We start from the raw sequence: 22,725 nt of genomic DNA, 5'->3' as shown, positions 1-22,725 counted from the left end.
TGCGTTCCTTCCGCCGTGCTGTGAAGACCTTTTTATTCCATCAAGCGGGCTTGGCCTGATCTCTTCCCTTTTTAAAATATGTAAATTTTAATCTGTTTTTAAATTATTGGGGTATTTTAATTTGTCTGGGCCAAAAAGTTTAATTTGATTTTATCGGGTTTTTAAATTTTGTGTATTTATGTATTTTATTGTTGGCTGTTCACCGCCCTGAGTCCTTCGGGAGTAGGGCGGTATACAAATCAAATAAAACCTAAAACCTAAAACCTAAATTATCTATCTGATGGCCAAATAGAGTGTCTCAGATAAAATAAAATATTTACTATATATATCAAATGTTTTACAGAAAGTTAACTTGAATATTGAATATAAGAATCATCTTAGTTGTTACTTAAGCTACTGAAGAACACTTAACTAGAACAAAGTTCCACAATTTACATATACATTCATTATAGTAATAACCTATGGGCAGTTAATAGCTTTTACCATTTTAGTCAATACCATATTTCTCAAATGTTTACATCTTTAATTAGATGATACCCAGAGATCTTCCTCAGTAACAATAGCTCAAGACAAAAAGGAACGGAGGACATTTCACAAAAGAGTTTTCAATTAGAAAATCTTATTTAGTACCACCTTTTTTATTTCAGCAATTGCTATGGACCACTAGAATTATAACACTTCTAAGAAATATATACCAAGGATGTCCAACCTTGGCAATTAGACTTGCATGGCTGGCTGGGGAATTCTGTGAGTTGAAATCCACATGTCTTAAAAGTTGCCAAGGTTGGCACCCTTGATATATACATTTGTTAATAACAAATAGTGATAAATTACTGCCTATAAACGCCCTTGATCTTCATATTTTAGAAGGGAATTACCTGTTTCACGTCACAAAGAAGATGATGCAAAAGTAGATTGGTTGGCCCTTGTTTCTGGAATTTAGAAATAAAAAAAATAACATGAATAAATGAATAGCATGAAAAATATCACCCAAAAAAATATTTAATTACAGTATTTCTGTAATTGTTCATGAGTTTTCAAAGCTTTTGAAAGACTTGCATGAAGAACTTGTGTGAAAACTTCAGAATCTCACAAAACTTCAAATTTCTTTTACAAGAACTTGCAAAATCTTAGCGTGCGATTGTCAAAAAGTATTCTTCAAAAAAGAAAGCAATTATTGGGACTGAGATCACATTCTGGACCCCAGAATCTAAAAAGTGGCCAGTCAGAATAAATTCAGGAAGACTATTTGATTTTGGTTTTCAACTCATGAGAGGTGAGGGAAGAACTGCGTAAATTTTGGAGTTTTCTTCTTTCTTTTTTATTTAAAAATAACTAGGATTCATCTTAATCTTTTTCAAATACATTGCATATTTATATCCTGTGTTATTATTTTTCGAGGATTTTTATTATTATTATTATTGTGGGTTTCACAATCATCAGGTGGACTGAGAGACTTCCAAACGCTGAAAAAAATATATTGTTAATATTGGGGTCTTTTATTTGCTTCCTTTTATTTAATTCATTTTACGATGTTACATAACATGGGAGTATAGATGTCATACAAAACAAAATAGAGCTGTCCATTAGAACAAAACTGGCAATGGAAAAAGGCTAAATCAGAATATAACAAGTCATATTTCGGGGATTTTTTTTCTCTATTTTATAACAATATAATATTTTAAAAACCCCAATGATTTCTATACATTCATTATATGTTTTTAGCTGTTTAGTGCATGTTTTTATTTCCTCCGGGTTAAAGAAATATTTTTTCCTGAGAAAAATAAATAAATAAATAAATTTATTTCAAGGACCTAACATTTTTATGTTTATTTATCCTGCAAACTATTTGATGAAGGCTGTGGTACTGTTTTGTTTCTTTGATTCTATTGTTTAAAAGCCATTTGTCATTCTTAAAAGCAAATCAGAATTTCAGGCACTCACAGTATTGTACAGCTCTTCCAGCCGGGATATCGTAAGGAAGCGATGTAGATTCACACCATGTTCTATTAACAATTTCACAAATTCTACTCGGTCCATAATGAGGGCATCCTGCATTGCTTGTTCAAGGGAGCCAACCTTCATACACAATATGGGAAACGCAATTTTTTTTTAATGTTATCTCAGTGCTGATGGCAATTCAGATATAAAATCTACCACGTGCATGATAAGACAAGTAAAACAATGTAGAAAAAGCAGAACCGATGGTAGTCATATGCAGCAGAAAGAAATTAAACATGAAATTTACCTTCCAGTGTTGTCCATAAACCAATATATGTTTCTTAGCAATGTCCAATCTGTTCCAAGCCAGAGCCAGATTGAGCTGATCTGGAGCAGACATATGAGTGCCTATGAATAAACACATTCTGCGTTAAGTTTTATACCCAGAATAATGTAACTTCTACTTCCTGATTTGATTTTGGAAATACATGACAAAAAACTGATATGAAGTACCTTTCAAGAGTGCAGTCAGGATTGCGAGATCCATGTCCTGATGTTCCTCTGACTCAGCATCAAATATTGTTATCTGTCAAAGAATAACATAAGTTACCAGAGGAAAGAAAAGTGAACACCATTAGACGATTTCTAAGATCTCCTAAGTTATAGAGAAAAAGATTGACAGGAAGGAAGGGAATCAATGCCCTGAAAAATATGAAAATAAGATCAGAAGGAATAAGCTGAGATATGGCAGAGAGATATCTAAGACAGGGGTGTTAAGCTGTTTGAAGAATAGGAAGCAAATGCTGAAGACAGATGGAGTCTGCATATATAAGGGAAGAATTCAAATCATTTCATATCGCTTCTAAGGAAAGAATGATGGACACTTCGTCGTTTCATATTTTAAGCCACATTATCATAATTTGTGATTCCAATATCGATATGCAAACTAATATACAAATTATAGCAATCAAAGGATTTTCCCAGAGTATCCCCACCAAGGAAAAAGTGTAAGAACTTTTCTTGCTATGCAAGAAAAACAATGGGTATTACCACAAAAATGCATAATGTTAGGGAGATACAGTGCATAAAATTGTGCCTATTACAATTGTACAAAAAATGTACTTCATTGCAGAATGAACTTATTATGAAAACCGTATTGAAAAATTCTGTAAAATATGGTCACAAACATGCAAACTGAGACAAAATGGCATGGGATATATGATTGACTAAATGATAAAGAAAAACAAATTGAATTCAACAGATTTCTTCACATGTGTTTCAGATAAATATCCTACTGCAATTAATCAAAATATATTGTGAAGCTACTTTTGTTTGTGGAAAATGGTAGAAAGAAAAACGTAAGGATTACTGGTTCGTATCATTGGTGCAAAAATATCCAACCTTATCTTGAAGTATACAATTCTTGCCATATTAAAAAAAAAGCTGCACAAATTATTTGTCACTATTAATATTATAATATTAATAATTATGAAATATTAATACTTATTAATTCTTATTTTACCATTGATAATATTAATTAAACAGTATCTTGGAATGAGTAATAATTCAGTGACAGAAGAGAATGGGATTAATAAAGAGATACCATGAAATCAGGATACTTACAGAATCCCTATGTTCCATACATTCCATTAAAATTTTCAACAAATGATGGGACTGCTTTTGCCCAAAACTGAAGCTGTTCTGAATCTTTAATAATATCTTTTCTTTAAGTTGAGTGTTCCAGTTTCTGAGAGGAAAATGAATGGTCAAACAGATATTACTTCATTACATGCATCTTGCCATGATCCCTACCAGCGTAAACATTTTCCAATCACCCCAGCAATGCTTGTTACACTGTACTTCTCCTAAATATAGTTTGACTTACAACCATTCATTTAATAGCCTTTCAACGTTACAAAGGCACTGAAAAAAAGTGGCTTATGATTCAGGGGTGGGTTCTAAATTTTTTTACTACCGGTTCTGTGGATGTGGCTTATTTTGTGGGCGTGGTTTGATGATCATGTGACAATTCTTTAGGATTTAACAGAGGTACTGGTCTACCAAGCTTTTAGCTGCTTGCAGAGCTGTACCGGTCTACTCATTTGTTTTTGGAGGCACTGGTCTACCCATTTATTTTTGCAGTCACTGGTCTATCCATTTATTTTTGCAGGCACCGGTCTACTCATTTGTTTTCTTTTAACACTGATCAGCTGTAGGGCAGCCCTTTGAAGCCCTGCGGCAAGAGTTTAAACAGGTTTTTTCCTTCTTGCTGGGACTCAGGAGGCAGCAATAGATTGGGGGTGGGGCCAAATAAAAGGTAAGAATAGTGCAGGGGGGTGGAGGCAGGGGGGGCAGGGGGGGCAGAACCGGTTCAATGACGTCATATCGTCACCGCTACCAGCTTGGCGGAACCGGTGGAACCGGGAGGACCCAACACTGTTATGATTGTTTTTCACACTTATAACATTTATGTGAAGCCGCTGGGCGAGATCATCCGTGGCTTTGGGGTGAGATACCACCAGTACGCTGATGACACCCAGCTGTACATCTCCACCCCAGGCCACCCCAACGATGCCCTTGAAGTGATGTCCCAGTGCCTGGAGGCTGTGCGGATCTGGATGGGGAGGAACAGGCTCAGGCTCAACCCTTCCAAGACTGAGTGGCTGTGGCTCCCGGCATCCCGATATAGTCAGTTGACTCCATCACTGACTATTGGGGGCGAGTCTTTGGCCCCCACTGAAAGGGCTCGCAATCTGGGAGTCCTCCTGGATGGGCAGCTGTCTTTGGAGGAACATCTGACGGCTGTTACCAGGGGGACCTTTTATCAGGTTCGCCTGATTCGCCAGTTGCGGCCCTTTCTTGATCGGGATTCCTTGTGCACAGTCACTCACGCCCTCGTCACCTCTCGCCTTGACTACTGCAACGCTCTCTACATGGGGCTCCCCTTGAAGAGCACCCGGAGGCTCCAGCTGGTCCAGAATGCAGCAGCGCGGGTAGTGATGGGAGCAACATGGCGCTCCCATGTAATACCGCTCCTGCGCGAGCTGCACTGGCTCCCGGTGGTCTTCCGGGTGCGCTTCAAGGTGTTGGTTATCACCTTTAAAGTGCTCCATGGCATAGGGCCTAGCTATCTCCGAGACCGCCTGCTGCTACCGACGACCTCCCATCGACCCGTGCGCTTCCACAGAGAGGGCCTCCTCAGGGTGCCATCAGCCAAACAATGTAGGCTGGTGACCCCCAGGGGGAGGGCCTTCTCGGTGGGGGCTCCCACCCTCTGGAATCAGTTGCCCCCGGAGATAAGAAGAATCCATGATCTCAATGCCTTCCGTCGTTCCCTGAAAACCCATCTTTTTCAGCAAGCCGGGTTGGCTTAAGAAGAAATTTTTAAATTCTTTTAATTAGTCTGTAATTCTTAACTTCGGGCCAAAATTTATATATATTTTTAAATGTTTTAATATTTGTATTCTATGTTTTTTATCTTGGCTGTACACCGCCCTGAGTCCTCAGGGAGAAGGGCGGTATATAAATTGGAAATTAAATTAAATTAAATTAAATTAAATTAAATGATCATCGGAGCATCCCCATGTGATCAAATTTCAGGCGTTTCGCAAAGACAGGTATTTGTGACAGTTGGACTGTGTGATTTGTACCAATGTCGACTGACGGCCCCCAGGGGGAGAGCCTTTTCTGTGGGGGCACCTACCATCTGGAACAGGCTTCCCCCGGAGTTACGAAACATCCAAGACTTACGCATTTTCCGCCGAGCCCTGAAAACATTTCTATTCCAACAAGCTGGTCTGGCCTAACTCTCCCTTTTTAATTGGCTTTTAAACTGTCTTTTAAATTGGGTTTTAAACCTCTTTAGATAAATTTGGATGTTTTTTAATCTTTGAGCCTAAATTACTTAATCTGTTTCTTAATAGTTTTTAACTTCTATATGTATTTGTATTTATTATGGCTGTTCACCACCCTGAGTCCTTCGGGAGTAGGGCGGTATACAAATATGAAAAATAAATAAATAAATAAATAAATTTGTAGCAGGTTTCCAGCAAGCAATTTCAATGAGGAAAGCTGAATTTGCTTAACAACCATGTGATTCACTTAATGACTGTAGTGATTTGCTTAACAACCAGGGCAAACAAGGTCATAAAATGGGGCAAAACCCACTTAACAACTGTCTCCCTTAGCAAAAGAAATTTTGGGCTCCATTGTGGTCATAAGTAGAGGATTACCTGTCACCAAATATGTTTTAGACAGAGGTTGTCTTATGAAAGACCGTTTAAATCAGGGGTCTCCAACCTTGGCAACTTTAAGCCTGGCGGACTTCAACTTCCAGAATTCCCCAGCCGGGTCTCAAGGTTGGAGACTGCTGATTTAAAGAGTCATTTAAAAATTTGAGCTGCTTATTTTGGCGCACTGTTTCTTCATTCCATATTTGAAGGAATGTCATACAAATACTCACGTGTCATCTGCGGTGTGTTTATAGGTAAATGCAAGCACGTCTGCAGCTCTTCCAGTTCCTTCACATATTACTACCGGAACAGCAGGTGTGTCCCTGACATATTCCCAGACTGTCAGGATTTCATTGGGACCGCCTTCTACCACTAGCCCAACTAAGGGCACACCTTGTCCCATTCCTATTTCAAATCACACAGAAATTGCAACCATGAATTTAGGGGATTCAGTACTTACTGAAATTGCTATGTTGCTTGACGGGATTAAAATCATAACGTTTTTCATGTTACAAAATGTTAGAAGAACTGTAAACTCAAGACTTCTCCCTTGTTAAAAATGGCACGTTTTAATAAGTGACTGATTTCATTTGTTCAATGGGATGAATATGGGTATGAATGATAGTACTTTCAGAATCAAGAATCATATTTCCTTTTCTTTCTTTTTGTATAAAGAGTATCTGCCCTATGATAAGCTTCTCATCAAAGTATGCTTTTTCTTCCAGCATGAAGTAAAAAGAAGAAAAACTTTAAATACATATTTTAATGACTACTTTGACAATTATATACATAGTAATAGTATGTTAATTTAAAAAGAACAGAAATATTAAGACATTACTAATAAAAAATATGGTAAGACCAATAAAACAAACCACTTCATTGAAATGATTAGAGTTAGGGTTAGGGTTGGGGTTGGGGTTGGGGTTGGGGTAGGGGTTGGGGTAGGGGTTGGGGTTGGGGTTGGGGTTGGGGTAGGGGTTGGGGTTGGGGTTGGGGTAGGGGTAGGGGTTGGGGTAGGGTTGGGGTAGGGTTGGGGTAGGGGCAAGGGCAGGGGCAGGGGTGAAATTCACTTACCTTCCCTACCGGTTCGCAAATGTGTGCATGCCGTGCTCGCACTCACTTCGCTCGCACGTGCACAAAGCCTTCTGTGCAATGCGCAAAACCTTCTTTGCATCCAAAAAAGTGACATCATGATGTCCGCATGGGTGGGCGGAGCCTCCCGCAGCCGCCACTACCGGTTTGCCCAAGCTGGATAGAACCGGATGAATTTCACCCCTGGGTAGGGGTAGAGATAGGGTAGGAGTAGGGGTAGGGATAGAGTTGCCAAAGTACATAAGCCCTGTATCCCCACAAGATCAATTAGAAAAGTGCACCACTGAAAGAGGTTCTCACAGAAGTAATACAGAAAAAGGATTTCTTACTGGTATGTATTTTTTGAAGTGATAGATACTTTTCCAGACTTCTCCTGAGTTTCATCTCACTGCCATACTTGCCCACTGTGCCATCATCAACCAGTATGAAATGGGAATGCATGCTGTTGAGGGTGCTCAGCTTGCTAAGGGGATTGCCAAGTGTCTGATACAGGCAGACTACCTAATGAGACAGAAAAATTAAAAAACAGCCCTTCCAAAGCACTATTTCACAGCCATTAAGATGGACTGCAAACAAACAAACATTTATTTATTTATTTATTTATTTATTTATTTATTTATTTATTTATTCATTTATTTATATTTGATTTTTATACCGCCCTTCTCCAGCGGGACTCAGGGCGGTGAACAGCCAAGGTAAAAACATAGCATACAAAAATTAAAACAGTTTAAAAAATATTAAATAATTTCGGTCCACAATTTAAAACAAACCAGTTAAAATTAATTTCAAATTAAAACCAAAGGATGGGATTTGTAATTCAGGAAGACTGTTTAATATTGTCCATGCTTAATATCAGTCCCCCGATACCTAACAGAGAAACAAAAGTTATCATTCTTCAGTTATGATCCTTAATACAATTCTTTGCAAGTTATACCTGGAAAACTAACAGCCTTAGGTAATGAGAAATTCCATATAGGAGGGAGGGAAGAAGATTTTGCAGATGAAATATGGAAAGATTTTTTCTTCTTCCACTATAGTATCCTGTTCTCCTTCTATACCTTTTGTGAATAATGTTTTTTACAGGATTGGTAGAAAAAAGAAAGAGCCTTTTATTTCTCATTATTCTTTATTACTTTTTTTAAAAAATGAAACAACAATGATCTTGCTAACAGGATAACCTATGGCAAGATTTTATCCTCCTAAGAAGCTACTTAGTTTGTGAGGTTTATCATGATTGATTAATTTTCAGTGCAGAAATATAAAAATTCAAATGGTATCTTACATTGCACAATGAAAACTAATATTATTTATTTACATAAAACCTGAAATGAATCATTCATAAATAGTTCCAAATATTTTTCGTATACTTTGAGATTCTGCTACACACCTTATAATTATAAATTCCACAGTAAATCATAGGAAAATAAACACAGTATGTATTTCTATATCGAAATATACAGCATTTCCCTACAAATATGAAAGATAAAACTCTCAACTGAGTATACAAATAAAAAGACAAATCTCACCTGATATTCCCCTACTTTTAAAATATATTATAATTCTTCAAAACTAAGAGTTTACTGTTTGAAAATTGTTCAGATTACAGATTAACAGAGTTGGAAGGGACTTTCCAACCCCCCACCCAAGCAGGAGACCCTACACCATTTCTGACAAATGACAGTCTAGTCTATTCTTGAAACTCTCAAGTGATGAAGCTCCCACAACTTCTGAAGGCAAGCTGTTCCATTGGTTGATTGTTCTCACTCTCAGAAAATTTCTCCTTATTTTCAGGTTAAATCTCTCCTTGTTCAGTTTCCATCCATTATTCCTTGTCTGGCCTACAGGTGCTTTAGAGAATAGCTTGACCTCTTCCTCTCTGTGGCAGCCCCACAAATATTGGAACACTGCTATCATGTCTCCCTTGGTCCTTCTCTTCACTAGACTAGCCATGCCCAGTTCTTGTAACCATTCTCCATATGTTTTAGTCTCCTGTCCCCTAATCATCCTGGTTCAAATGTAATGAAGAAAGGACTCTCCATCCTATAAATATTAACACTGGGGCTCTCTAATTAGCTGACAATCTGTGTGGTATAAGGGATGGAGTGAATTTGGATAAAAAACCAGGGGGCTTCTTGGCCATATTTCTCTGTCCAAACTATTTCACAATGGGAGGTATAGTTTTAGAAGTTAAAGATGCATATGATAAATAAATAATAAGATATTTTCAATGACCAGTAAATGACCATCAATATACAGGATAAATGTCTAGACACTAAAATTTGCAGCTACACAAGATAAATAGAAATATTTATCCTCACATATACTATAACAGGGGTGTCGAACTCGATTTCATTAAGGGCCACATCAATGTTTGTGGCCCTCAAAGGGGTTGTGTTTGACCTTGGGGGGCCAGGGTGGGCATGGCCAGCTCAATGGCACTCGTGTCGGGGTGCCTGTAGTTGGCTGAGTGCTCTGTCAGCGAAAAAGGGCTCCAGAGCTCTGTTTTCGGCTGCAATGGCCTCTTGCAATCTTCTGCCAGCAAAAATGGAGCTCAGGAGGGCTACACACAGCCCTCCCGAGCTCCGTTTTCGCTGGCAGAGGTACCTCAGGCCAGTCCTTTGCTGTTTCCAGGGTGGCCCAGTGGGCCAGATGTAAGCATCCCGTGGGCTAGGTCTGGGCCCTGGGCCTTGAGTTTGATACCCCTGTACTATAAGTAGGAAATTAGTAGTATTCTCCAACCTCCTTGACTCTGATATTTACACAGTGCAACAGTGCAAAGAGTTCATTAAGAAAAAAATAATTAAAAAAACCATTTGGGAACTCACATCTTTGCCAATAAGTTCTTTCTGATTTTCAATGATGCCCCAAGGGGAAATTCCAATAGCACAGATCTTTCTTAAATATTGAGAGGCATGGAATTTCAATGCATTTCCCACATGCTTAGATATTCCTAGACAATTACATTGAAATAAGTGACATATTATCATCATTACACATTTATAATATGATCAGATTACAGAAATGAAATATATTGTAACCCTTCCAAATATAAACAAGAATCAGAGCAATGTTGAACTTGATGGAATTACTACATCTTAATTATGTACATCTGTAAAACATCTACACAATAATGTGCATTGATTCCTCACTTATAATACATGATATTTTTTCTGAAGAATGAGATGACACAATATTTTCCCAAATGCTTTATGTTAAATATGATTGAGAATGCTATGTGGTACATAGATGCACGTTTAACTTGTATATAGTAGTAGTATTGGACTAAGAGAGTGACTAGATTAAGGCAGGACTAGAACTCACAGTCTCCTGGTTTCTGGGCCAGCTCTTTAACTCCTACACGAAACTTTAACAAAACTTTATTTCCATAAATTAACATTAATCTCCAAGAGTGCTTGGAAGAAGATTCTACAAGGAGGTAAGCAATATATTTGGGGAGAATACCACCCTTTAAAACAGCTCTGTTGCGTGCTTATGACAGACACAAGCAGCTCTGCTGCTACCTGGTATAGTCTTAATATGCTTAATATGTAACTCTTAACAAATAGGATGATAGCAAGACTATTCTAGTGTTCAGAGATCTCAGAAACATTTGCCCACCAAATATTAAAGAGAGATAAGTTTACCAGTGTTAATGCCTTCTGTTAATATCCAAGCTCCTGTAGTTTCAGCAGCTTTGACCAATCCTTTGCTGAAAAGTTGCACTAGTTTAGATGGAAGTTTGAAGTTTTGGATGCCACCGTGAACTGAAATGACCAATCTGGGAAATTCCATCTGCCATTCTTTAATCATGAGCTGCAACAGCTGATCTAGTTTTGTGTCATAAGAAGTTCTGATATACTGTGGGACAAAAAGAAATAATCTGTAGTTGCCAAACACCAAAACAACAGGGATAACTATACGTTTACCAGAATAATGTAGAATCTTATTTCTAGCTTCTTCAAGCTGCTGTGAGTTCTAATCATTGTCTTGCTTTTCTGTCAGGCCTATGAGGTAGGGCTCAAACTCGCGGCCTATGGGCCAGATGCATCATGTACTAGCCACAGTTTAGTGAAGGGAGGGGAAGTCACGATATGTCACGGGACGACACCATGATGATGCGAGTTTGACACCTCTGCCGTAGGTCAAAGAAAGAAACTCTACAAGTTTGACTGGAACTATACTTCATTAATATAGGCTATACTGACAGAATTTTGAAAGCCCTTATTTTCCCTTCTCTCTTTAATACCCCAGAGAATTACACTGGAGCCAGTTTTAGCGTCTATCTCAGGTTTTCAGACTTAACAAAGCTTTTGTTTTCATAATCATTTCTGCATATTTTGCTACAAGGTCATTTCTGTGGCTCTCCAAGATTCAAGACTTTTTCAACCCTGTAAATTGCCTACAAAAAAAAAGACTTTTTATATAACAAAAGGAAAGTAATAACAAGAGAAAATGTGAAATAATTGAACAATGATAGATTATAAATAAATATAAGTATGCATTACTATTAGAAACACATAAACGGATTGAATGTAAGGATTATGATTAACTTGATTAGCTTTAGTTGTATGTAGGACACCCAAGTGCCACACTGTTCACCCATTGATTTAATATTTTGATAAAAAAAATAAAAAATAAAAAACTTTAAAACATTGCCTACAGTTTTCAGTTTCATGTTTCAAATCATACTTCACAACCTTAATTGTCTATGTGATGTTTTTTTCCTTTCCCAGTACTACAACTTCAACAGGAACAGAAATACACTGATTAATATGATTTCACTAAAGTTTTAATGTTTTCCGAATTCCTGGTTGGAAAAGTATACATTCATCAGAAAGGAAGTGAATGTCTTCCCTGCTTTAATGAAATTATTTTCTAGCCTATTAGATGAACCAGACCAGGAAATCAACTCAACAAGAAGGCTAAAACTATTTTTATTAAGACTGGTTATTATAACAGAATCTTGCAAGTCTGATTGTGTCAATGTCTACGGAGATTCTCAATCATCCAGGTCATTGGATGTCCAAGAAGCTTCTTGGATGAGAAGCAAAATGTTTTCAAAGGAAAAAAAAACCAAGAAGATCCAGTTTCTTTTTGGAAAAAAAAACCTTTGTGTTTTTTTCCAAAAAGAAACTGGATCTTCTTGTTTTTTTTTCCTTTGAAAACATTTCGCTTCTCATCCAAGAAGCTTCTTGAATGAGAAGCAAAAAATTTTCAAAGGAAAAAACCCAACAAGGTCCAGTTGCCTTTGGGTCTGATTGTGTATTACCTCCTGCTTCTTATATTTCAATAAGTTAGGGAGGTACTTCTGTATGTTATGTGGTTGCTCTGAATTTTTAAAAAATGCTTCTGTACCTTATGCCTAGGCAACAGGTCCTTAATATCTCTGGCAAGGTCATGTTCCTTATTTTCTACAATTATTACAATTGAGGTGTTAAGGCTGCTATTTCCATTGTGTTTCATATGTATTCTTTCCTGATATTCAGCTCAAGAAGTTGTGACAAAACATTTAAATAAAAGCATATTTATATAGATTCTCTTTATTTAATCTCACAGCAGTTTTATGTTTAGCACTAATATTTGTTTTCTAGAGTTTCACAGTGGTACTTCTACAGAATTCTGCAATAAACTCAATAGTGTTACACATCCAGCTTTAAATTTGTACAAACCTTAGCATGGTACGTGTGATCACTGTCTTGAAAATTGATTGTACCAAATGCATCAGTTGGACTAATCTTTGTATCTTTTTCAACAGACCATTCCACATTATGTTTTTCTTTTTCGGACTGAAATACAGGATAACCATAATCTATCCCATGGTGATCACCAATTAGCCGACCACAGCAACATCTCAAATAGAAAGATAGTTTCCATTGGTATTAATTCAATCAATGTTGATGCTCTTTTTTTTAACATTAAACCACCATACAAGCTACTTCAGCTCAAAGTTTAATATTAGAAATATGAACATGATTCTCACGTTTTCTGGAGCTTAAAACATAACTACATCTTTCAATGTATAAAAACATGGTAAAATCATAAAAGAAGTGCATGAAAAGGCCTAGGTTTTTTATTTGTCAGCTTTCTTTTGTAAAACAAAAGAAAGCTCCACCTTCATCAGTTGTCCAAGTTGTCCAGAGCTTGTTTTAATTGAATCTAGATGAATTTGGTTATTAATTGTTAAAAAAGAAAAAAGAAAAATTTATAACGTGCCACTTTGTCAGAACAGGTAAATAACTATTTTCAGTTTAATTTTTAAAAAATATTCCTAGTACAGAAACATAATTTCCATGATTGGACAAAGGAATTGCCAAGATTGTATTGTTAGTGCTCGGTGTATCTTTGATTACCGTAGAAGTTAACCATAAAACCATTAAATCCCATCTTATTGTTACGTTATATTTATTTTAATAATGAAAATATGAATTCAGTCTTTGAGCTAAGAGCCAAAATCTCCTCTATTTGTTAAGAATACAAGAGAAAAAGAAATGAAAAGACAAAAAAACCTACTAAGATTATAGATAAATATCAGTTCCTAACTTCTCTTTTGTTGTACTCAGTTAATGTCCAATATTCATAGATAGTTATTTTTTTCCTGTAACCTTTATTTCAGTTCTTATTCAAGAATTGAAGTTTCAAAGATAGAGTATCAAAGATAAGGGTATCAAAATCATATTCCAGATAGTTATGTTTGGCTTGCTGCATAATATAAAATATGCATTGGAGCCACTCTTGCTTCAATTTAGTTAAACTTCTGTTCTGCATGTATGCTGTTAGTTTTCCAAATTTAAGTTCCCAGTCTGATATCTTCACTAACATCTTTCTCTTCTAGTATTGTGCTAAATTCCTTCTTTCCTTCCTCCCTTCCTTCCTCCCTCCCTCCCTCCCTTCCTTCCTTCCTTCCTTCCTTCCTTCCTTCCTTCTTCCTTCCTTCCTTCCTTCCTTCCTTCCTTCCTTCCTTCCTTTCCTTCCTTCTTTCTTTCTTTCTTTCTTTCTTTCTTTCTTTCTTTCTTTCTTTCTTTCTTTCTTTCTTTCTTTCTTTCTTTCTTGAAGAATGCTTAAATAGTAATTGCATCATCTGTTAAGAATACTTCATTCTTAATTTTTGCAGATGTTGAGATTTTAAATGGTCTTACCGAATTAGATTCTGGCATACTTGACATCCTGCAGAACCTCTGAAAAACAGTTTCCATAAAAAATGCTGGTACATGCACTAAACATTTTAATCAGTTAAAATGAACAATTTTGAAGTGCTTAAAGACTTGACACATTGATTAAGGCATAGGGTTCCAGGGACTTGCATTCTGTAAGGTTGTTGTTGTTGTTGTTGCAACAAGAGACTAACACAAATACAATTATTATGCATGATTCCAACATCATAGTTGTGTTAATCTCCAATGCAATAATTATAAAATATACATGCTATTTAATAAATATACCTGAAACTATACATTATTGTGCAAGGCATTCGTTAGGATTTAGATCCCATTCTTCAAATATTAGTCTACAAAGGGACGAGTATTCTAAAATCTTTGATAACAAATTGGTAAGTAATGGACTGAAGATAGTAGCAAAATGAAGTGGAGTTTAAAATATGAACCCACCACATGAAATATAGGCATAAAAGAAAAAAAGAAGACCGAGCAGAAAAAGTTTAATATTATATTAAATATTTCTTTATGTATCCAATATTATCCTTGGATTACAAACAATATGAACTACATATTATTGGACACAAAGTCAAGTATGATATAACCAGTATCATAATTATTATATATGACTGGTCACTTCCCAAGGACCAGGAATTTGTTACTGCTTGATGGTGTTAAAGGCATTGTTGCTGGATGTAATCTGTTCCACGTAAAGCTACCTTTACAACTGATTGATGAATGAATTTGTCAGTGCCAATGGTGTTCAAGGTCCAGATGTTTTGAGATTGTGTTCAAGGTGCCTATTACTATTGTTATTGTTCTATTTTTATTCCCTCTTACACACACACAGACACACACAAAAATAACTCACAGCAGTGAACTTACTTAATACTTGTGCCTTCTATTTTTTCCCACAACAATCCTTGAGCTGGGTCGGGCTGAGAGAGTGACAGGTATCCAAAGTCACCTACGTGACTTTCATGGCCAAGGGAGGCCTAGTAATCTCCTGCTTTCTATATCAGCATCTTACCTAGTAAAATAAACTGGCTCTACAAGGATTATAGAAGGATTGTAGAAACATGGAAGGAATAATAATAAAATTTTTGGCTTACATGGTAAGCCAAATTTTATCCACATTTTATCCAAATGTGGATAACATGGGCAACTCAAGAAAATAAAAGATTAGTGTATATCAAGAATAAACTTACCTGTACAGTGGTCCACTGGACTGATGGTAATGTGAATGTTGAAAACATCTGGGTTAAAATAAAAGGATAGGTTAATAGAAAGGATATCTAACTATGAGTATGCTATAGTTGACTCAATCAGGCAAAATGGGTAGATGGAGATTTATTAAAGGAGTTTGCTTAAGCCTAAAAGAGTCCTGAAGTCATTGTCACTCTAAATAAGGATGTGTATTAGGAATATAAGGAAGGGTTAACAGCCAAGGAAATTTACAGAGCTCAAAAATGCAACAATGATGACCTCATTGCAAAGGTAGAAAATCAGCTAGCTAGAGAGACATATAAATAATGTCAATATTATTGATATGTCTGTCTTGTCTTGCTAGCTGATTTTAGCCAATAAAAAGGTTTCCTCGATGATGTTACTAGCAAGAGAAACAGAGCAGGGGTGGGTTCTACGTACCTTTACTACTGGTTCGCACAGTACGGGATCGCACGTGCGCCAAGCTTCTGCACATGCACAGAAGCTTCTGCACATGTGCAGATCGCCTATGATGACATCCGGAACGGTGGGCAGAGCCTCCCGCCGGATTTACTACCGATCCGAACTGGGGGCAACCCACCAATGAAACAGACGTCTTATGCTCAGTGCTTATTCCAATCTGGGCAATCTTAACAGATAACCAAGAAAGCAGAGAGAATGCAAGTGTTCCTTCTTTCTTTACAAAAGACATGGTGATTTTCGTAGTGTAGACTGAGAAAATATAATAGGGGAGGATGCAAGCCAGTAAGGATGTAGTAAAGGATGTCATAGTTAATGTGAATGGGTTTTTTTAGTATTTTTTTATTGTAATTTATTGTAAAGTTTGTATCAATGCATTTCTAATTTTATGTCTAAAAAAATATGAGTATATCCTATTCTTCTTATCCCACAAGAAAGCATGCCACCCCTTTTGTAGGTCATGTCCTTCCAAGGTTAAAATTCTACTATTCCTTAAGTTGACCCAATCTCTTATCCAAACTAACATGGCTGCTTCATTTCCCATGCTGGAAGACCGAAACTACCCCTACTTCTACTATCTTGAAGCGATCGTAATTTTATCCTTGCAATGTTAATGTTTTCAAACCCCAATGAAGTACACCTTCCAGTATTGAAGAGATTGCTTGAAGAGCTGTTGGGACCTCTGCCAACTACTTGAAGAACAAATGTAGTCTATTATCCAAGAAAGGGAAACAAAGATATCTCAGGAGTGATTAACCATTGAGCCTAACAACACCTAAAACTATGTTACAGCATATAATGAAACAGGCCCTTTATAAACCTCTTGAAGACAATGCTTCAGTTTGTCCAAACAGGTAACATGAGATAAATCTCATTTCCTTTTTTGAAAACATTTCTATGTTTTGGATATAATCTCCCTTGATTTCAGCCAAACTTTTGTCATGGTTTCATATGGCATTCTTCCCTGTTTCTGTCCTCCACCCTTACTCTCGACCATGGTATCATGTTGCGCCGGCTGGAGGGACTGGGAGTGGGGGGCACTGTTTTGCGGTGGTTCTCCTCCTATCTCTCCGACCGGTCGCAATCTGTGTTGACAGGGGGGCAGCGGTCGACCCCAAGGCGCCTTGTTTGTGGGGTGCCGCAAGGGTCGGTCCTCTCGCCCCTCCTGTTCAACATTTATGTGAAGCCGCTGGGTGAGATCATCCGTGGTTTTGGGGTGGAGTTCCATCAGTACGCTGATGACACTCAGCTGTACATTTCCACCCCAGACCATCCCAATGATGCCTTGGAAGTGATGTCCCAGTGCCTGGAGGCCGTGCGGGTCTGGATGGGGAGAAACAGGCTTCGACTCAACCCTTCCAAGACCGAGTGGCTGTGGCTGCCGGCGTCCCGGTATAGCCAGCTGACGCCATCGCTGGTTATTGGGGGCGAATCATTGGCCCCCACAGAGAGGGTCCGCAACTTGGGTGTCCTCCTGGATGCGCGGCTGTCCTTAGAAGGGCATATGACAGCCGTGGCCAGGAGGGCTTTTTGTCAGGTTCGCCTGATACGCCAGTTGCGTCCCTTTCTGGACCGGGACTCCCTACGCACGGTCACTCAAGCACTCGTCACTTCTCGTCTGGACTATTGTAACGCTCTCTACATGGGGCTCCCCTTGGGGTGCACCCGGAGGCTCCAACTGGTGCAGAATGCGGCTGCGCGGGGGATTATGGGAGCGACGGGGCGCTCCCATGTGACTCCTCTCCTGCGCGAGCTGCATTGGCTTCCGGTGGACTTCCGGGTGCGCTTCAAGGTGTTGGTGATTACCTTTAAAGCGCTCCATGGCTTAGGGCCAGGGTACTTACGGGACCGCCTTCTGCCACCAATAGCCTCCCACCGGCCGGTTCGCTCCCACAGAGAGGGTCTCCTCAGGGTGCCGTCGGCCAGACAATGCCGGCTGACGACCCCCAGGAGGAGAGCCTTCTCTGTGGTGGCACCTACCCTATGGAACAATCTACCCCCAGAGATACGAGTGATTTCCGACCTCCGGATTTTTCGTCGGGCCCTAAAAACTCATTTTTTTCAACTAGCTGGTCTGTCCTGATTTTAGGGTTAGTTTTAAAATTTTTAAAATTTTAATATTTATTTTAATTGACAAATTTTAAATTATGAGCCAATTTTATTAATTATCTTAATCTTATTTTAATTGTGATGTTTGTTATAGATGTTTTTTATCCGGCTGTTCACCGCCCTGAGTCCGAAAGGAGAAGGGCGGTATAGAAATGCGAATAAATAAATAAATAAATAAAATCAGCTCTTTTTTTCCATTGAAGAGGAGCTTCACTACAGGGTACAATTGACCTCCTGCCCCCTTCCCCCATCAGCTGTAGTATCTGTGAGTTTCTTTATACACATCCAGCCTGCTAGACAGGTGACAAGAATGCCATCTCCCCCAGCAAATAAGAGGTGAGCAGGTTCACTGCAGGGGTGCCCCCTATGGGAAGGTTCATTTTCTATTGCCAAACTCGTCTATGCTGCTTCTCCAGGTGCACATTCCAGCAGAAAAGCAAAGTCACGGTCACCTGATTTTCATTTACCTACCACTTCACTTAATCGAGTCACCAGAGCCAATTCTGGTTGCTAAACAAGGACTACCTGTATCTAATGATTCAATGCTCTTTATGCTAACTTTATTCCAACTCAGGCAAATAAATCTAGTTTATAGTTGTTGTTCGTTATAATAACTGTATTAACATATTGGACACCGGTCCATCATACTGCATTTTATTATTATTATTACTTTGTATTAATTCCTTTGTGTTAATATAAGCCAATCTAAATGTGCCAGTGGTGGGTTGCCCCTGGTTCGCACCGGTTCTATAGAACCGGTAGTAAAACCGGCAGGAGGCTCCGCCCACTGACCCCGACGTCATCAAATGCTTTTGCGCTTGCGCAGAAGAGCGTGCACGTGACCCTGTTGTGAACCAATAGTAAAGGTAAGTAGAACCCACCCCTGAAATGTGCAGAACACTGAAGTAATAAGTGAAGAGTGTTTAATCCATGATAAATATATTTCTTCAAGTGCCATCTAGTTTATAGAAGTACCACTTTTAAGAGAAAAAGGTGGAAATGCTGAGCTAAAATATAGCTCACCTTTAAGCTAATTATTTACAGAAATGAAAATGATAGTATTTAATTTTGTGGTTTAAACATCAGGTCCCTTACACAGGCCACTGTTTCATTTGCAATCTTGCCTATTGAAGAGCTCTGTCTGAAAAGCTTATACACATTTTTATTATTTGGCATTAGCTTAATGGGGCCAATAAGATTTGAGATTTTCCCCATGTCTAACTTTGCTCTTTACGCAATGAATACTGATGCTGTTCAGCATACATTTATACAAAATACACCATACTCCTTGTACCGTTCAAACAAAAAAACAAGAAGAAGCAAAGTACCTGTGAGAATCTTTTGAGCTGGGTACAATTTTTGCACATTCTCTTTTACTGAAGGCACCTTCAATCCAAGATTTCTGGGACTGAACAGAAATATTACATCTCAAAGAGATTTCTAGAAATCTTTTGATATACAAAAATAAGCAACAGTTTCATAGGATCATGAAGAAGTTAATACTATATTGCAAATATTATCACAGAACTGAAAAAATGTAGAAGCTGCGCATAAGGCCATTAGTTTACACAGTTCTTGCTTTTGCAATCCTTTTTAAACTCACCCAGGCCTAAAGATAGAAGCAAGCTTGCAGATTTTTGAATAAAATAAGAAGTAATGATAGAGAAATCTTACCTTTCCAAGATGAAAAAACATTAAGGTCCACCAACTATTTTATATTTCAGCAATGAGAAAACCCTTTATTGAAGTTAATATTCTGCTCTAAATGACTAGGACTGTGCTAGTATGGCTTTATAAATGATGACCATATAAAGAAATGTTTAGAAGAAATGCTGATCTATAAAGATTTTAGCATGCCCACGGATATCTCCTTGTATCCATTAGACAAGTTGTATTGCTGATTTTAGTATAGGAAAAATGGGGAGCATCCTAAACTCTAGGAGTCTAGGGCTTGGTGAGCAACAGTTTCACCAGGTTGCTTTGGTGATAAATGGCTGTTTGGTGGCAAATAGTAAAATAGGTGATAGAAATAACTTTGTGAATATATAGGTCTATCCATCTCTGTGATAGCCAGTTTTTTTAAAGCATTTGTGTGCCATATGATAAAGTTTCAAATGTATCTACTAGTTCAAAAAGTTTTGAAACGCTTAATGTAGACATTTGTTTAAATTAAAATTTGTATTCTATGGTCTTTTAAAACCCACAGGTAATTCATAGGGATCTCCCAATGAATCTGTGGAAATTCTTAAGAAATGGCTATTGACAATTTACCAGAAGGGCAAATCATCTATGTTTGCTATGTTGCTGTCTAGTAGAATCAATATCTAACTAGTGAATTAGGAAATCATGTATTATGCTAGAATCCTCTATGAAACTATTCTTTCAATCAAGCTATTGAACTGAGCTAGAACAGGGAAAAGAGCATAATTCCAATGACTTGATTCTTTGCAATGAATTTATCCATCCAAAATTAGTCTAGAATACAGTTGGTGAAACCTGTAGTTCTGTAAACGTTGCTATGTTGGAAGCGCAGGAGTTGTGTACAAAACCACCTAAATATCACAACTTCTCATACTGTTACTCCAAAGATTTGACTCCTTCATCAATTAGAACTCCATGGTTGGAGAAGGATAATGGCAATGAGCTTAAGAAATTTGACTGTGACCAGAAGCCTTGTTGCTGAGGTGACAAAGTATGCATGAGGCAATGCAGTTAGTGATAAGCTGGCAAGTGACATTCATTGAAAACTATGTTAAAGACCCTGCTCTTGCTCCCAGTGGGTTTTTGAATACAACTGAAGCTGCTAGTTATAAAGCTCAATGTGGCTTGGTTCTTAGGTATCTTAAGGACTGTTGCCTTCAAGTGGAATTGATCCATCAGATTAAGTTGATAAACATCTACGGAGATTCTCAGTCATCCAGGTCATGGTTGTCCCAAAGGTGCTTTTTTCCAAGAGGCAACTGGATTTTCTGGTTTTATTTTGAAGACGTTTCGCTTCTCATCCAAGAAGCTTCTTCAGCTTCTTGATAGTAGTTGAGAGTTGATAGTATTTCTCAATTTTCAGATGCGTAGAACTGAAGCTCACTTACATTTGCAGTGTCCCAGATTCACACAAGCACCATTTGTGACCTTCCCAGCTAGCTCCCAATAAGCATGGTCAATCGGGAAAACTGGGTTCATTTAACAGCCGTATGCTTTACTTAACAACTGATGTGATTCGTTTAATGATCCCAACAAAATGGACGTCAAAATTGGGCATGATTCATTTAACGACTGCTTTACTAGGGATGGAAGTTCAGGTCCCAAGGTTGAGGTTCAGGTTATAAGTTGACCACTGTACTTTCTTTCATAATGGCCACTATTTTATGGAATAGTCTCCTCCTCCAGAGACTAGGTCGGTGTCACTTTCCATTTTCCAGGAATTCAGCTACAAGTTCAATTTTCTGAAGAAAGGGATGCCGCAGGTGTTGTTATATTGTTTGTTTTATGAGATTTTTATGGTTTTGTTATATGTTCTTATGACGTTATTCAATCTGTTGTTGACTATCGTGGTACATTTACACAAGTAATTAATCTCCAGTTTAAAAATGAGTTCTGTTCCCAAGCTCTGTCCTTAAGTCAAACTTGGTACTACCAAAGAGCCTTGGTAGTACAGTGGTCTAAGGCACCCTGTTATTAAGCTGGTTATTAAGATCAGCTGCCTGCAATTACTGCAGGTTCGAATCTCGCCAAGGCTCAAGGTTGACTCAGCCTTCCATCCTTTCTAAGGTAGGTAAATTGAGGACCCAGTTGTCGGGGCAATAAGCTGACTTTGTATAAATATACAAAAGGATGAAGGCTATTGCTGAGCACATTGTAAGCCACCCTGAGTCTCCGGAGAAGAGCGGCATATAAATCAAATTTAAAAAAAAACCACTTGTTTGTAAGCCAGAACAGTATTATTGTGTAATACTGTATAAGTAGTATTGTGTAATGAACTTGAGCCAATTTTTTTAAAAAAACTGTTTTTAACTGTATTCTCTTTTTCTTTCTTCTTGTGAAGATAGATTGTGTAAGAGATGACGAGTAACTTAATGTCATTCAGTGCGACTCGTAGCTATCTGCCGATTTGTCTCTCCATGGTTTAAGGCTGCCATAATCACGTTTCTTATATCATACAAGTTACGAGATGAAGAAAGCATCCCTCCATGATATCAGAATGTTACAATTTTCATGTTTTAAGTTTTCCCACTCTTATACACAGATTCTTTTATTGGTCTTTTCACCAACTGCGTGGGACATCATGGCACTCCCCTGGGAAAACTGTCTCTCATTCTATTTCCTTCTAGCAGGATAGGAGCTTATCAGTTCTCGCAATTAAAGGATACTTATATCCCTTTTCTTTGAAAAATGGCTGACTGAGGTTCCTGAGAAGGCAGTAAAGTCTAACTGCTTTGTAAATATGTGCCTCGCTACACCCATCACTCAACTTTCACTATTGTCTTTCAATTGCACTTTTCTTATTGTTTAAAGAC

General features: G+C 37.9%; 1 protein-coding gene across 3 annotated transcripts in view; it reads right to left on the bottom strand.

Annotated features, from left to right (window-relative positions):
• The window catches only part of TRPM6 (transient receptor potential cation channel subfamily M member 6), a 76,467-nt gene that overhangs the window by 48,211 nt on the left and 5,531 nt on the right, over nucleotides 1-22,725 (bottom strand). For all 3 annotated transcript variants that reach the window (XR_015732239.1, XM_034410230.2, XM_034410227.3), the window contains exons 2-14: nucleotides 19,540-19,619; nucleotides 15,625-15,672; nucleotides 14,402-14,440; nucleotides 12,935-13,115; nucleotides 10,910-11,123; nucleotides 10,091-10,215; nucleotides 7,595-7,766; nucleotides 6,404-6,578; nucleotides 3,565-3,688; nucleotides 2,455-2,527; nucleotides 2,249-2,349; nucleotides 1,945-2,079; nucleotides 879-932 (exon numbers count right to left, since the gene is read on the bottom strand). Coding sequence is in view for 2 of the 3 variants with exons in the window: in XM_034410230.2 (XP_034266121.2) it covers nucleotides 879-932; nucleotides 1,945-2,079; nucleotides 2,249-2,349; nucleotides 2,455-2,527; nucleotides 3,565-3,688; nucleotides 6,404-6,578; nucleotides 7,595-7,766; nucleotides 10,091-10,215; nucleotides 10,910-11,123; nucleotides 12,935-13,115; nucleotides 14,402-14,440; nucleotides 15,625-15,672; nucleotides 19,540-19,619 (1,521 nt within the window). In the remaining variant the exon portion in view is untranslated. The remainder of the gene's footprint in view (nucleotides 1-878; nucleotides 933-1,944; nucleotides 2,080-2,248; nucleotides 2,350-2,454; nucleotides 2,528-3,564; nucleotides 3,689-6,403; nucleotides 6,579-7,594; nucleotides 7,767-10,090; nucleotides 10,216-10,909; nucleotides 11,124-12,934; nucleotides 13,116-14,401; nucleotides 14,441-15,624; nucleotides 15,673-19,539; nucleotides 19,620-22,725) is intronic.

The sequence above is a fragment of the Pantherophis guttatus genome, chromosome 2 (genome assembly GCF_059756535.1).
Source record: "Pantherophis guttatus breed Tessera chromosome 2, ASM5975653v1, whole genome shotgun sequence".
NCBI lineage: Eukaryota > Metazoa > Chordata > Lepidosauria > Squamata > Colubridae > Pantherophis > Pantherophis guttatus.
This window is presented reverse-complemented; position numbering and strand designations above follow the sequence as displayed.